Source organism: Melozone crissalis, unplaced genomic scaffold, assembly GCF_028551555.1.
Source record: "Melozone crissalis strain CALT ecotype California unplaced genomic scaffold, PUWL_Pcris_2 ptg000014l_1, whole genome shotgun sequence".
In the NCBI taxonomy this organism is placed as follows: Eukaryota; Metazoa; Chordata; class Aves; order Passeriformes; family Passerellidae; genus Melozone; species Melozone crissalis.
Genome location: NW_026535792.1, coordinates 16,166,771 through 16,182,649, shown reverse-complemented (window position 1 = coordinate 16,182,649; position 15,879 = coordinate 16,166,771). Strand labels below are relative to the sequence as shown.

Below are 15,879 nucleotides of genomic sequence, written 5' to 3'. Positions count from 1 at the left end.
TGGAGACTTTTCAGTTGGGTGCAGCAGTGCAGATCAGCTTCCTCCTCACAGCAGGAATGACATCTTCCCTCCCTCACACACCCTTGCACACTCACACAGCTTTGACCTTTCTTTAAATAGAGGTACATGTGATACAGATTTTACTGGAGCCAGTTTGCACCAGGAAAGCTGCCCAAGCCCTCCCTGCTTACCTCCATGGTTTTCTTATAATGGGACAGTTTGCTCTTCTGCATCCTCTCCATTGCAGACTCGTACTGTAAGAAACACACACAGGTCAGCATTTCTTGCTTTGGACTTTTCCTTCCCTTTCCAGCAGCAGGATTAGGAAAACCACAGTCAGGGCCTTTCTATAAGCCAGCTCCCTGTGGGCAAAATTACTTTACTCTGCTTTTATAAATGACAGGTTTCTAAGTGATACAGAGAGCATCAAAGTGCCAGGTAAAAAATAATCCCAGATAATTCTGCCTCAGTGGTTTCCATTAATAGCAGAGAGGATGTAGATCTTCATTGTCTTCCTTGCTTTTTGTTTTGTTTTGTTTTCTTGAGGAGATGAAATGCTGCAGCACCCAGTCACAGGGGGCTTTGCCAGCAGGGCTCCTTTGCTGCTGCCAGAGCTTGATCCCTCATCTCTGCAGACCAAACCCCTGTCTCACCCACAATGGACAGGTAGCTGTCCATTTTCAATCCAAACAATTCCTGTCTCTTGTCTGTTCCACTGCTTCTGGCACCTTTATGCTGAGTGTGATTTGATGTCCATGCTGGAGTCGTCTGGGCAGGGTTGGAAGGACAGTGCTGGATTCTCTTCCATGGTTTTAGCTGGGAGATGCCCAGCTTCATGTGACAGTGAGATATGCTCCTACTGGCAGGGGATGGCTTTTTTCAGGGGGACTTTTGGTCCTTTAATCTTTCCATTCTGCTCAGGCAAAACTCTCTCCAGGGCTACCCAGATGCTTGTTTCACACTGGGCACAGTCCTGAGACAGCTACAGCACAACACGAATCACAGCACTTTGGGAGGCTACCAAAACTGCTGACACCACCCAGCATGTCTAATGTTGGCTTCCTCACATGCTGGACAGAGAAAAAAATCTTATCTAAGACTCCAAAGCAGTTTTTCCTTTTTTTTTTATTTTCCCAGGCCCCTCTAACTGTTCCCAGGTGAGTTACAGGCTTACAGTTCTCAGCAGGAGAGAGCCTCTCTGCACATCCCAGTGGCAAAGGGAATGGGGGACAAACACTGATGAGCCTGGTGCCCACTGTCTGTCTTTTAATGCCTCATTTAGTTCATCAGATCACTGTCAGCCTCAGATCTCAGTAGCAGCACTGGTTTCACCCACTTTCATAATCAGAATTCTTTGCTATTCCAAGTTCCTGTGTGTCAGGGGCTTGTAGACACACAATTTTTGTGGCACTGGGTACTGGTTATATGCATTTTCACCTGTTTAAAATTAGCAAAGAAAGGAATATTTGTTTTACTCCCTCATCACTCAGTGCTGTCAGAGTGAAGGGATGATCCTGTTTTTGTCTTCAACCCACAGACCCAGAGAAGGTGTGAGTGGTCCCTGCTGTCTCTATTGAGAGCTATTTTTCAATAGACTAAGGGCTTGATGAGGTCAAAGGGGATGAAATGGCCATAAATATACTCATTTTTTTTTTACTATATGACATCAACTAGATGTTGTATAATGTACTTATTCCATGTATTTGCAATTCAGCATATATTGCTGTTGCATCCAGCATGACAATAATTTGCTTTCATGTTTTAAACGTTTGTGTTACACCTTTAGTGTGTGTTGGAGATTGTTCAGGGTCATATCAAAGAAAAACATTAGCAAGAGTATAAAAAAGAGAAAAGGAAGGATTAAGTTCTTAGAGAAATAATAACAACAGCATCTACAGTTACACCAGAGAGAGGAAAAGGGACTAAAGCCTCTGGCTCCTGAGTTCAGAGCACTACTTTGTTTCCAGATGGAATCAGCAGGAGATTTTTGTTCCACAGTTAGTCTATAGAGGGAGCAGGGCATGCTGGTAATGCTTTATGATTTTTTGCACAACTCCCAGCCTATGGCTGGAGACAGGTCGTCAGCACAGCCCACTGACCCAATCTCTTTCAACATTTCTCTGGTTTCTCACCTTTTTTCTTTGCTCCTTCTGCCTTTCTCGGAACTCCTCTATTCCTTTCAGTTCTTCCTTCAGCATTACTGCCAGCTGGATATGAGAGTTTCCAACACTTTCAATTTCTAAAGCAAATCAGAATTCATATTCAGTCAGTGGGAAAGTCTTTAAAGATAAAGTCACATTTTTTAGGAGATGTTTCTGTGATGTGACTGTCCTATGAGTTGTCACAAGCAGGGCAGCCTTAAAAAGGTTTTTATGTTTCTGCATGCCCTGACATTGCTGAGGGCTCAAGAGCAGAGTGAGTTTCTTCATGGCCCCATTTTCCCCAGCTGCCCCCATTCTTTGGGACTGAGGGTCAGGAGTTTGTGGTGCAGAGGGGGGAAGGAGCTCTGGCCTCCACCATCCCTGGCTGTGCTTTGCCCTGGCTGTGCTGCTGGGCTGTCCCTGCTCTTGGAGCTGCTGCCAGCAGTGGCCAGTCATTAGATGGTTGCATGCTGAGAATTTTCAAGGATTAACCAAGATGGATTGAATTTCAGAGCACCTGGCTGGTGCTGTTTGAAATGGCTGGGAACTGCTCTGCATTTCTCAGCTTCAGTGCCTCTGAAATGGAACACTGCATTTTCCAGAAATGCTGAACTCCCCCACGAGACCCTAAAAATATCTCAGTCCAGCAGCTGCTTTTCAAGAGGGAATTTTGGTGTAAACAGCAGGTGCCAGTGACCAGGTACAGTGTCCTATTGGCTCTCATGGTGCTGCATTTTGTGTGTGTGAAAGGGTTTCACTGAGCCTTGGGCACATTTAGGAAGCTGGTTTGGTGTCAGTGGTTTGCAGAAGAGGGGACAGAGTTCATATCTTGTGACTTGATCCAGATAAAATTTACTTGAAGAACAAGCCATTTTCTTTGCCACCAGACTGAGTAGGCACCCTTTTTCTCCCCTCCTTGCACCACAGGCTGTGAAAGAAAAGCTGGGAATGGTGTGGGGAGCAGGATGGACACAATGGGTGCCTGTGTTTCCCTGGTCAGAAGGGAACAGGAAATACTTACGTTGCTTGAGCATCTCAAATGCTTCCTTCAGTGTGCTGTAGGGTAGAAACAAGACACTTTATTAGTGCTGGCTTCTAAGGGTGGATTGGGAATCCAGGGGAAAAAACTTTCCCTCAGAACCTCAAAGATCCACATAGAGATAAAACCCGTAATGGCCTCGTAATAAAAGCTGACCATGCTAACAAGCACAATAGCATCAGTCTGCTACCATCAGGAAAGGCAATAAAATGCTCCATGAAGCAGGGAATTGCACCTCTCCTTCTGTGCACCCTCTTCCTCAGTCATACTCTGTGACCGTGAGTGGTTACAGCCCTTTCTCTGTGCACCTCGCAGGTAGATACCAATGAAACGTGGCCCAGGGGGAATTGGGGTTTTAGAGCAGTAGCCTGAAGGGTGAAGTAACCTGAAAGGTGAAGTAGCCTGAAGGGTGAAGTAGCCTGAAGGGCGGAGCGCTGCGTGCGGCCCCATTCCCGTCCTCCGTGCCCGGTCCTGCGCTGCAGCTGCGCCCGCAGCGCGTCTGCCGAGCACCCCCGTGCGGCACCGCTGCTGCTTGCCGCACACAATCCCGGCTCCTGCCTCCCATCCATCCCCTGTGCGCCGCTCCTGCTTCCCGCACACAATCTCGGCTCCTGCTTCCCATCCATCCCCTGTGCATTGCTCCTGCTTCCCATCCATCCCCATGTGATCGCTCCCGTACCGCCCCAGCCCCGCTCCTGCCCCTCACACAGCCCCGCTCCTGCCGCACCCCACGCCTGGCAGAGCAGCACCCCAGGCCGGCAGTGTCGCTCCGCACGGAGCTGCGGGATGCAGCCACACATCCCAGGGACACGAGAGGCCGCCCCAGACCGATGTCCTGCCTGTGGCCAGGGCAGATCCAGCTCTAGAGGCACCAGAGACACCGGCACAGATGCGATGAGAGAGCACAAGGTGTGTGAGAATTGTTTCCCACTGAACAGATTCCTCCAGCTCTGAATGTGCAGGCTGGCAGGGCCTTTGCACACACAGCAGCCAGGGCTGGGGTGTGACTTGGAAGCTTTTCAGATCTGGAAATGATCTCTGCAAGGCCCAGAGTTGTTCCTGGAAGGAATCAGTGCTGGGCTCTCCATGGAGCCACCAGGGAAGAGCTGGTGAATGAAGAGCCCCAAATCTCTGTACTTGGAGAGCCCAGGAGAGGCTGCTATCACCTCCCAGCCATGTGCACCCACAGCTGGGCAGGGAAATCTGCATCTCCTCGCCATTCTGGGAGCCCCATAGGCACAAAAAGGATCCTTTGCCCTGTGTTAATTGTGGCTGGACATCTGTTTGCTGATCAAACATTCTCCCAGCAGGGAGGCTGCCTTGCCAGGCATAAGAAAAATGCACGAATGAGGGGAAAGGATGGGCCTGTCCTCAGCAAAAACTGCCAGGAAACTCATTCCAGATCTAAGTTTGTAGAAATATAAGGAAGACTTTCAAACAGAAAAGAAGAGCTGCTTGATTTTTTATCATATTTCAATTAGATTGTGGTGAATCTCCTGAGATAAGCCAGGGAGAACATTCTAGATTGAGTATTTTTAAATTGTTTCCTAACGATACTTATACATTTGAAGTTTGTTTTGTAAAAAGTTAGTCCGGTGTGAAATTTTGATGGAATCTAAATGTTCACACCACAAAGGAAACAAGCAGTATTAGTTTCAGCTAATTAAAAGCTTGGCAGTAAAAGACAAGCTGAACATCAGCAGCAGAGATAACTTTTTCTAATGGCTAATTTTGAAAAAGAAATATATACAAGGAATAAAATTTTCTTTTCCAGTCAGCAGTTTCCAGTAGGAAGTGGGGAATGTACTAACAACTTCATGCCTGAAACAGGTAAATACTGGAATAAAAAAACCAGAGGGCAGTTGCAAACTGGACATACTGTTTGCACTCTGTGTTGATTTCTCTTTCTCAGAGATTTTTTCCCCTTTGTTGTTGGTGATTCAGGTTATGCAAAAACTGACAAAATTGCTGCAATAGATAATGAAAAATAGCACCTTCTCAGTTTATATCAAGGACAAAAGCATTTGCTGCTTTTTTGGTTTCCAGGCCCCTGAGCTCCCAGAGCAGTTCATGGCCACAAGGCACCCATGGAGCTTTCTCCTTTTGCTGGCTCTCTGTAAGGCCAGGGGGTCTCTGGTGTGATAATGCACCTGTGACCCAAACAGGGATCCATTTCTCCCCTGCATGGTCTCTAATGGCCTTTTCAGAAATCTCTGGCCTTTTCTTCCTTGTGTGAAGGATTTGTCCAGCCAATTCCATAGCTGCTGACTGGTGCAAGTAGGTTGAGATAGACTTAAGCCATTTTCTTCCTTATTTTTATAATAATTTTCTAAAATCAGTTAATTAGATCCTTACATACTTACAGGGCTTAAAGGGCCAGCAAATATGTCATCCTGCCAAATTATACACTTGGGTGAGAATAAATCAATCAAATTTTGACCTGTGGATCCATCAGGACTCCCTTTATGACTCCTGGGCTGCAGCAGCAGTGCTATAGATTCGCTCCTGGATGTTCTGATTATATCAGTGAAATATTTCAGTGCCTCACAGGGTTTAATGGAAGTGACTCCTGTAGCTGATCTCTGAATGAGTTTTAATTCTGTCTATGCTGGTGTGAATGTGAGGATGTCTCACTCTCCTGGACACACTGAAAGTCTTTCACCCTCAGTAGATGCTTAGATGCTACTGCTTAGCATTCTGGTGCTAATTGATTTTTTGGGGTTTTTCTTGTGGCTAAATTAGAAAACCTAGGGTTGAAAACAATTCAAGCACCACTGAAAATTTGATTTTTTATTTTTTTTTTTTTAAAGTTGTTCACTTCTGAGATTTTCACATACATCCTGGAAGACTAAGGACAGAGGTCGAGCCTTCCCTTTGGGCACCCCCTCGTGGAGAATCCCGCAGATGTCTCCTTGAAAATAAGGCTGCTCACAAATTCACTCTGTGTGTTTGTTAAACGACTCCCTGTTGTACATTTAAAGATTGGATTTGTCAAAATTAATTCTGGAGGAAGCAGGAGTGCCTGCCTGGAGAGGGAGGGAGCAGGCAGAGCCTGTGCAGCAGCCTGGGCGGGGTTTGCCATCTAGTGGCTGCAATGTTCTTACGATGTTCTTACAATGCTCTTAGTCTTGCTTTGGGTTTTTGTGCTTTTTTTATGTTTTTTCTCTCTTTGTTTGTGGACCTTGTTTAGGCTGAAACCCTGAGCTGTGCTGGGCAGTCCTCTGTGCATCAGAAATTGCTCTGAGCTGCTTCACAGCCATCACAAGCAGAGTTTTGTTTCACTTGAGTGTAATCAGCAGGGCCCTGTTACTGGCAGGGCTTGGGTGACAGCTCTTCTCACCAAGTACCCTCTTGCCCCACACTATTTAATCTGTTTCAGTTTTTTCAACCTTAAGCTTGCTAGTTTGGGCATTTTTTCCCCAGTTCTTTGCCTTTAGACCCTGGGTTAACTGAGTCATTCAGAGATCCCTTTCTATCTTGCACACAGGAAGGTAAAACAGGTTCTTCTAACCGGAAAACCACTGATGGTTTTTCATTTTCTTTCTGTGCTACCTTTGCTTGGTGAATAGAAGTGTGAAATAAGCCCACCTTCCTTTCTGGGAGGTTTGTATTTTGACATTGGTATGATCTACAACGTTCAGTTGTTCTTGCAATTTTCAAAAATACCTTTTCTGAAAGTGAGAGGAGTCTGTGCCAGATGAGCCCTACAGAGAGCTCCCAGCAGTGACAGTCCCCTCTGAGGCCACCCTCAACATCTGCCTTTCCTCCTGGCACACAGGGAATACCCAAAAATTGTTGTTTTACCAACAATTCCTTCTGTGAAGCCCAGTGGGGGTAGCAAAGTGTGGGGAGATGAGTCTGAAATCATCTGCTCTCAAATCATTCCCACCTGGGGCTGTGTCTGCACTGCAGAACAGAAATGAAGGAGGGGAGTTGTGCTCTTTCCTCTTTACCTGAGTCACAGCCCAGTCCCAGGCCAGGCTCACAGCCCTGTCTGACCTTCTTTAGTGGGCACATGGCAAAACCACTGAAGAATGAACTTTGCCAGGAGGTTTTCTTGTTCTCAGAGGAGCTCTAAACAGAAAGGCAGCAGCCCTGGGTGCAGCTGGAAGGGTTGGTGTCAGCTCCCAGCTGGGCTGGGATGTGGAGCCTCAGGAGTTGTTCTCAGCTGCTCAGAGGCTGCATTGGGCACCAGGCTGGGCTCAGGGACATTTTGTGGCTTTCATCCAGCAGCCTCTGTGCAGGGCTCCCCTCCTGCTCTGGGGGTTCACCTCCACCTTCTGCTGCTTGGACATTCCCACGTGTGTGTCAGGAGTGCCCTGAGCTCAGGGGAAGGGGCTGTGTCCTCACTCACTCCAGGGCTGGGCACTGGGAGCACACACATCACCCCAGACTCCCCTGGGGTAGGGGAGCAAACAGGAAACATCTCCATGTTCTTCTCCTCCCTGTAAACCTGACATCAAATTAGATCCCTTGTGGCTCCAGAATGAGCTGTGCCATCCAAATCAAAGGTTAAAACAGTCAAAACAAATTTTGTGCCTTTAACAGAAGACTAAATTTCCTCACATCTCTCAGAAAGAGAGCAGCGCTGCTCAGAAATGCCTGTCCTCATCAGCAGAGAGCTCATCTAGATCAAATTGAACAGGGACTGAGCAGAGGCTCAGGTCCATTTTCAGAGTCTTGAAAGTTCAATGTGCTGGTGTATCAATTCTGGGTGGGTTCAGAACATTTGGGTGGAAAATAAGCAGCCATGGAAGGATGTGACCTTCCCCACTGACTTTTAGCTTCAGTTCAAAAATGCCTGCTTTGTGTGGAGTAATACAGAGGGTTTTGTATATTAAGTGACAGATGCACTATTTTTATCCACAGGAAACAGCAATTGGCATTTCATTACAGATGCCCTCACCTCCCACTCACTGAAATGTTCTATTTCAGGCACCACAGAGAAGAGCAGAGCACACATGGGCTTGAAGGAACTACCCTTTCCTGAGGTCCTAAGGAGGTGCTAGTGGAAAAAAGGGATGAAAAATGTAGGAAATCATATACATGGGAAGAGACAAGCAGAGCAAATGACAGAAATAGCTGTTGTCAGCCCAGGCAGAGTTTAACCAGCTCGTGTTTGCATCAGTTATTTTAGAGAAGAACAGAGTTCCCAGAGGCCCTGGTTTGGCTGAAGCTGAGCTTGCAGATCAGAACTGGGCACTGCTTTCATGTTGCTGTGCTGAGGAGCTGCCCAAAGCCACTGCATGGAGATTCCCTTGCAGCCAGGAGGGTGATTCCTCTTAAAGGCACTTAAAGCTCTGCTGAAAATCATCTCCAGTGTGAGAGGCATCATTGCTGTGCACACCCCCAGCAAACAACTGCAGCTGTGATCTCAGTCTGTAGCTTGGCTGAAAATCCCAGTTTCTGTACATCCCCTCCCATGTGTGCACCACTGAGAGTACAAACACTGCCCTTTAAACTTCAAAACCTGTAGTTCTCTCTCCCCTGCTGGATATGAGTATAAGCTGTCATTTGCCAAGAAAACGTGGCTGTAGGTTTGTCATCACCTTTTTATAATTTATTTTATGAGCAGAGACTAGGAAATGGTGATGCAGATTTAATATTTTTTAGTTTAAAAAGTGAGATAACAGGCATATATTGCTTTACCTATTGACTCAGTGGATACTAAAATATTTCAGGGCTTCAAATAAGAAAAACAAGAAAACAGTGGAGGCTATTCCTTAGAAAGCTGCTACTGGTGTGGCATCCTGTGAACTTACTGATTGCTATGGCTAGGAGATTATTTAGAAGAAATATCTTTATATGCTTGCCCTGTTGTTCTACCCTTCCCCTGGGATCCAGTGTTGGGGGAAGAATATGAAGCTGAAGGGGTTGGTCTGAGCTTGTGTGAGCCTTAGATAGAAGTGTGTGCATCCTTGTGTGCCTTGGAATGGGCCAAGGGCTGTGGCAGGTGCTGAGTGGGAGCTGTGCCCTGGGTGGGAAGAGGGAAGGAGTTTGTGCCACTGCAGTGCCTGTGCAGTGCTGCTGCCCTTTGGCTGTCAGCCCTTGGAGGGAACTTTGACTTCCTGAGCTGGATTTGTTTGCTCTGTCAGCGGTATCCAGGTTTTAGAAACCCCATCCTGGCTTTTTCTGAAATAAGAAAAGGTGCAGTGTGTCTGCTCTGCTGGTTTTGGTGTTGTCAGACACATTCTGAGCTGGGGGCTCCCAGAGCCAATCCTGACCATGCTGTGCACAGGAGCAGTGGGGCCCTGGCTCTGTCACTGCTGACCCTCAGACCCTGTCCCTGCTGGCCCTGAGCTCAGAGTGCTCTCACATTCCTGCCCTGGGACTCCTCGGAGCACACAGCCCCTCTCTTTCCCTGGTCACTGCTGTCACTGCTGGTGCTGGCACTGTGTGCCTGGCCTGGGGCTGTCCCTGCCAGGCTTGGGACAGAGGAGCTGGAGCCATGGGAACAGCCAGGGATGCAGGAGGATACAGGGATATCCCAGGGATGCAGGAGGGCATCCTGATGGCTGCTGTCACCTGGAGCCTTCTCCAATCAAGAGAGAGTGGCCCCAGAGTTGCTGTTGCATTCCAGTGAGCCTTCCCTACAATCCTTGGAGTCAGCAGCATATTCCTTCAGCTGTGTCTCTGGTGAACAAAAAAGGGCAGTAGAATCTATTTATACATTTAGCTGAGTTCAGCAATTGCTCCAGCTGAAGCAGAATTTGGGGAGAGAAGGAGCAAGCCTGAAAAAATGTTGAAATTGGTTTTTTCTTTGATTCAAACATAAAAGCTCCTAAGATATAGGGGAGGCTTGGGAGAGAAGTGTTTTCTGCAGCAGTGGCCACTCCCTGGTGCAGTGTGCCATCCCTTCTCCAGGCTGCTCTGGTGCTTGCCATTCACTCATTTGCTCATTCCCTGCACCTTGTTCTGTGCTATCCTGACTGTGCTGAAATATCAACCTCAGCCTTGAAGTTGTTTCTCTTAAGGTCTTCTGGGAATTTTCATACTGGAAGCTTTTGGGTGTTTGTTGCGGATGCAATTTTTATGTTCCTTTTATAGATTTTTTGAAAGGGTATCAGGTATCCTCATATTAGGAATTTCTGTGGTGTGAATTTCCCAGGAGAAGTAACAGAAAGCCTCAGTATCTGAGATATTTAAAAGGTGGCTAAATTTAAGATTAGAGGATAATAATTTTGTATTAGCAAGAAAATGACTGAGTGATTTAAAATTAGTAATTCCTGCTCCTCTTCCATACATAGCATGGCACAGGAGAGTCTGCAGAAACACCCTGGAAGCTGCTTTTGTCCTGGTGACTGTCAGATGGAAGTTTTAGGTACAAATACATTAGACTTGAAGAAATACTGCTACCCAGAGCTGCATTTGAAGGTGTGAACAGTCCTGCTCAGCCTGTCAAGTACTTGTAGTTCTATCAGATGAAAATAGGGAGTCCTATAAAAAGGAAACACTTGGAAAAATGCACTGGCACAGTTGCAGCATAGTCCTTTCAAGCTTTTCTTATTATAAGGAGTACATAGATTCCCTCCCTCAAGTCTCCCTGGAGGACTGACCTTGAGGCCAGAACTGCTGCCAGCAATCAATGGCATACACACAGAAATTTCACACTGAGGAGAACACACAGACACAGAAAATTCAACAATTTTAAGGCATCAAAACCAAACACTGCATTTTCTTGTGTTGTTCCAGCCCTGGACAGACTTTAGTTTTCTCTGATTTTTTGTTTGCCCTGGACAAATGCCCTTCACTATCTGTGTAATTCCTGAAACAATCAGAGGATGCTGGGTGAGGGAAAGTGTCCTCTCTGCTTCAGGCCAGGCACAGTGAGACACTTGCTCTGATAAAAGCATCAGTACAGAGCTGGTCCCTCCCTGGCCAGGTGTGGCTTATGGAAAGAGTAAATCAGCTCCACAGCTTTGTTTGTGTGCTCAGCTTCCCTCCATGCCAAGCTATAAAATTGCTGGATCAAAGTGGAGCTGGGCCCAAGCCCAAACTTCCCCCAACTTGAGGGGAACTTGGATCCATATCCCAACACTGGGACTGGGCTCTGCTTCTCAATCAAGCTCTCATAATCTCTTGAGAAAAGGCAGACCCATGAATTGTCACTGAGCTACTGAAGGGCAGCCAAAGCTCCTTGTTGCTGTACACATTTGCTCTGCCTACCCTGTGTTGCCACTAAAGGAGTTGAGGTGAAGCCTTTCTTTGATCCTGGAATGCTGATCTTTGGGTTGAGAAAAAGCCATCCATCCTTAACCCTGATGTTTTCATTTCAGAATAGTTCTTCTTCTCCTTCCTTTTTACCCATGAGGTCAGTGCACTGAGGCACCAGGAGGGCAGAAGGCATCTCCTGGCACTGAGGCATCCCTGGGTGCTGCCGGGGGGCCAGGCAGAGCTGCAGCACTGGCAGGGGAAGCCTTGCACATCCCCTGGCATTCCCAGCACTTGTGTCTGTGCCAGCCTTGCTGTGGCACTGCCTGGGGTCAAGCTCTCCCACAAAACATGGCCAGAAGCCACTTGCACTGGGAGTGATAAATCCAGGTGAAAAGGAGACTGCCATTAAGGAATGAGCTATGGGATGGAGGAGGGGAGCAGGCCCCAGGGATCAATAGAGCTGGTTTGTGTTTAGATTGAGGTCTCTTCTTTCAGGATTGTCTTCTGTGACCCCTCATCTTCATCATCTGCCACCTTATTACTGTATTATTACTTGTTACAAAAATGACAAAATGTCTCATTATTGCTGCTGCCATCAATAATAGCAGCAGTTTATCAGCAGTGTTTATTAAGTTAAATTCCATACCAATATCTATCTTCCCTCCCAACACAATTTATACATAATTTAAGATAGTAATGGAGGAGACAGAGAAAAATATATATGTCATCCTAGTGTATTTCAGTAGTTCCATTGAATTATTTCAAATTAGGTCCCTTCAAAGAGATTTACATTCTGTATTCCTAAGGTAAGCCTTTTTTCCTGCTGCAGAAGCTGATTTTTGGGGTCTTTGTATTTGTTCTGTCACATCTCTCAGTGTTCACCAGCTTTCCAGAACTGTCAAGCCACCACCCTAAACATTTCACAACCTTTTCCATTCTCTTTTTTCCCCATCACTGGGTCTGCTTTTGGAAGCAAATATTAAACATTAAGAATCTTGAAATAAAAAAAAAAAATCTCAGGAAAGGACCTACTGGCAGTTTCTAAATAGAGACTATTCACAAACAGTGAATCCCAGTGTGAAGGGCTGTGGTGTTTCCCCACTTCCCTACACATTGTGAAGAGGTGTGTAATGCACTGAAATGAGTGGTTGTGACCTCATCCACAGGCAAAACACAGGAGTCTGGTATTTCTTCCAAAATCATTTTGTTTGCAGTAATAATAAAAGAATTCCTTACTTGATTTCTGTTTGTCCTCCTGCTTTTCGGGCTATTTGAACCAGCTCTTTCCCATATCTCTCTTCTGCTTGTGCTCTGTTAAAAGAAAAACTTACTCAGTTTCTCTTAGTGGTACCAGGATCACATTAACACAAATCCTCTAATTGTATTTGAGGTGCAAAACATCAGAAATGCAACTGATTTGATTTCTCTATCTCCTCAATCCTAGTGCTGTTAGTTAACCTCTGGAATACTCTGGGTAAGTTATTTCTGGAAGAAATGAGATAAAAATGAAGCCCATCCCATGGCTTTGATTCCTGTGGAATGCCATGTTCAGCTCTGCCCCCAGAACTTGGGTTCATGGGAGGGAGGAGGTGAACAGAGATGAGATGAAGGTGTTCAGAACAGAACAAAAGGAACCTAAAAATGCTGGCTGACTCAGTGCATGAAAACCATGGCTGTGAGGGCAGTGAAGAGCAGCTTCCAAAGGATCCTTTCAAGAGATGCTGGGAATAAATGGGAGCCAGGGGTAGCAGGAGTATTCCATCCATTGGAAAGGTGAGGCACTGCTGGAAAGGCAAAGGAGCCGTGGTGGTTGTGTGGTGAGGCTGGGGCAGCTCTGTGGAAGGGACAACCTCACCTAATGGGGAACTGTAACTGGTGACTCAGGACAGTGGCTCTGTTTCTATGGTTAATAAAGAAATACAAATATTTCCTTTGCTTTCCCTTCCCCCAGCACTGGAGGGAACTTCTATTCTCTTTAAAAAAAGAATTTGTACTAAATGTGTTACTTCCTTTCTCCTGGGTGCAAGACCAGGGTGGAACCAAGTTGTCAGTCTTTGAGTAGCTGCTAAAAACTATGGAATGGTCAATAATAAATAATGAACAGATAGCCTGGTGCTAGCATCTGGGGGGAGGCATGATTTTGTTTAGGGTCCAGTTCTCAAGACAGTTTCAAAGCATTTCAAACTATTTTGGCCTGAAACTTGGCACCTTAGAGAAACGTACTCTTTGTTCAAAAAACAAATTTGATGTGGGTGCGAGGCCCTACAACCCTGCTTGGCTTTAGTCCCATCAGTCTTCCCACCTGGCCAGGAGGTGCTTGGTGTGTCTTTGCTGAGTTCCAGCAGTTTGAAGCTGCTCCTGCAGCTGCTGGGGTGGGTCCCTGAGAGGGTCCCACGGCCCCTCTGCTGCCCCTGGGCTCTGGGAGCAAACCCACAACTCCTGGGGTCTGAACCAGGCTCATCCCAGACTCTCCCCAGCCCAAGGAGATGTGTCAGGCCCTGGAGCAGCAGTGCTGGCCCTGCCGCAGGAGCAGAGTGCTCCTGGCCTCTGCCCATGGCTCCCACTGCAAGTGCTGCCCTCCTGCTCTCAGAACTGCTGAGTTTCACTGGGGTGTTCCTACACCACTGCTGGCATTCCTGTTAGAGGAACAGGGTGCAAAATGGTGACAGGCCATGCAGAGGCACCACTTCTTTTTCATGTTAGATGACTGAAATTTCATCAAAATGGAAATATGCTCCAGACACATAATGTGGCAGAAGAAGAATAGATTAATTTTCTTCTGATTTCAGTATCAAGAAACACTTCTGAGTCAGAGGCTTTGCTTAGTGCCAGTGCCTGTGCAGCAATGAAAATTACTCCAGTAATTACTCCCACTTTGCCTGCTCACTACACGAGTATCTCATGGGAAAAAAGCATGGCCAGCTTCTAAGCCAGTCCCAGCTCCTGAAACCTCAGCACAGATGGGACTGGACTAGCCCAGGGTCAGAGGAATTTCACAGGAGCTGACACTATCTCTTCACATCTGTGTGCTGCTTTTCCCACTTCACAGCACTCCTGCACACAGCTTCTATGTTTCCCTGCAGCCATTCAGAGATAGAAAACACTTTGTGTTTTAACCCTGGGTTTTGTTCTAGAATACAATTGCTTTCTCATTCCCAAACCTTTTAGGCCTTTCTCTGGGCCAGTTAGGGGATTTGTGGTTGGAAAACTGATGGAGTGTTAGTGTGGCCAGGGCCAGGGTAGCTGGCTTCAGGGCTGCAGGAGTCCTTGCTGAAATTCCAAGGTGAACCACATGGTATGGGCAGCCTCTAGAAGAGAGATTCATCCCATCCTTTGCTCTTCTGCTGGGTCATTCCTATGAGTGACGTGAGGCTGAGCTGAAACAAACATCTGCCAGCCATAAATTGGAAATCACATCTTTGACTCAGTGCCCACTTCTCATCTCCTATTCCTCTCCCCATCAGGCACATACCCACATGGGCACACACACGTACACATGATCTCTGCAGTGTCCTGGGGTGTGAAAAACCTCATGGAAATACTTGCAAAATTACTGTGCATGTATTTTTTCTTCTTTACAGAAAGAACTTGGTTAATGGTGCCTCCACCATTAACCAGGAAAAACCTCATCCTGCCACTTTGAGAAGCCTCTGCAATATTTTGGCAGGAGCACAGGTGTGTGCAGCATCTGATGCAGAATTGCACTGCCCAAGGCCTGCTGTGCAGTTCTGAGCTCTGTAAGGTTTGATATTGTATTTGCAGGGACCCCCCTTGCAGGGAGGAATGATGCATCTGAGATCCATGTTCTCAGAAGGCTAATTTATTATTTCATCATCTATATTATATTAAAGAATACTAAACTAAACTATACTAAAAAATACAGAAAGGATACAGACAGAATGCTAAAAAGATAATAATGAAAACTCATTACTCTTTCCAGAGTCCTGACACAGCTTGGCCCTGATTGGCCAATGAGTGAAAACAATTCACACCAGAATCAATGGAACAATCACCTGTGGGTAAACTATCTCCAAACACATTCCACATGAGCACAGTACAGGAGAAGCAAATGAGATAATTATTGTTTTCCTTTTTCTCCGAGGCTTCTCAGCTTCCCAGGAGAAAAACCCTGGGCAAAGGGGTTTCTCAGAGGATGTGAATGCTACAGTACAAGGCCCAAAGGAGCTATTTTAAACACTTGCAGCTAGGCTGCCATCGGGCAGATGTGACTTCAGGATGGTGTGATGTGTGCCAATACCACAGTCTTCCACTGATGGTTGAGAAAAGCAACTTAAATAGCTTCAGGTTTTGATGGGAGACTTCACAGGTGGTGAAATGGCCACTTTTGAGTCTGACAACTCACACCCCATTGAAAGTACCAGGGCTTTAAAATCAGCCTTCAGAAAACCACCCTAAACCCAAAAAACTAGATGGGGACAGCATGGGAAGAAAAAGCAGGAAGGTGGAGCAATATTCATAAGTTGACACTGCTGAGATGAACTGCTCTGAGATTGCCTGCTGGATAAATAATCCATATTTGTGTGG

The 15,879-nt window shown here is 46.4% G+C and overlaps 1 protein-coding gene across 1 annotated transcript in view; it reads right to left on the bottom strand.

The window, feature by feature from the left end:
- PSTPIP1 (proline-serine-threonine phosphatase interacting protein 1) overlaps positions 1-15,879 on the bottom strand; it is a 47,360-nt gene that overhangs the window by 14,419 nt on the left and 17,062 nt on the right. The window contains exons 3-6 of the mRNA XM_054272881.1: positions 12,571-12,645; positions 3,163-3,197; positions 2,133-2,239; positions 192-254 (exon numbers count right to left, since the gene is read on the bottom strand). Of these exons, the coding sequence (XP_054128856.1) occupies positions 192-254; positions 2,133-2,239; positions 3,163-3,197; positions 12,571-12,645 (280 nt within the window). The remainder of the gene's footprint in view (positions 1-191; positions 255-2,132; positions 2,240-3,162; positions 3,198-12,570; positions 12,646-15,879) is intronic.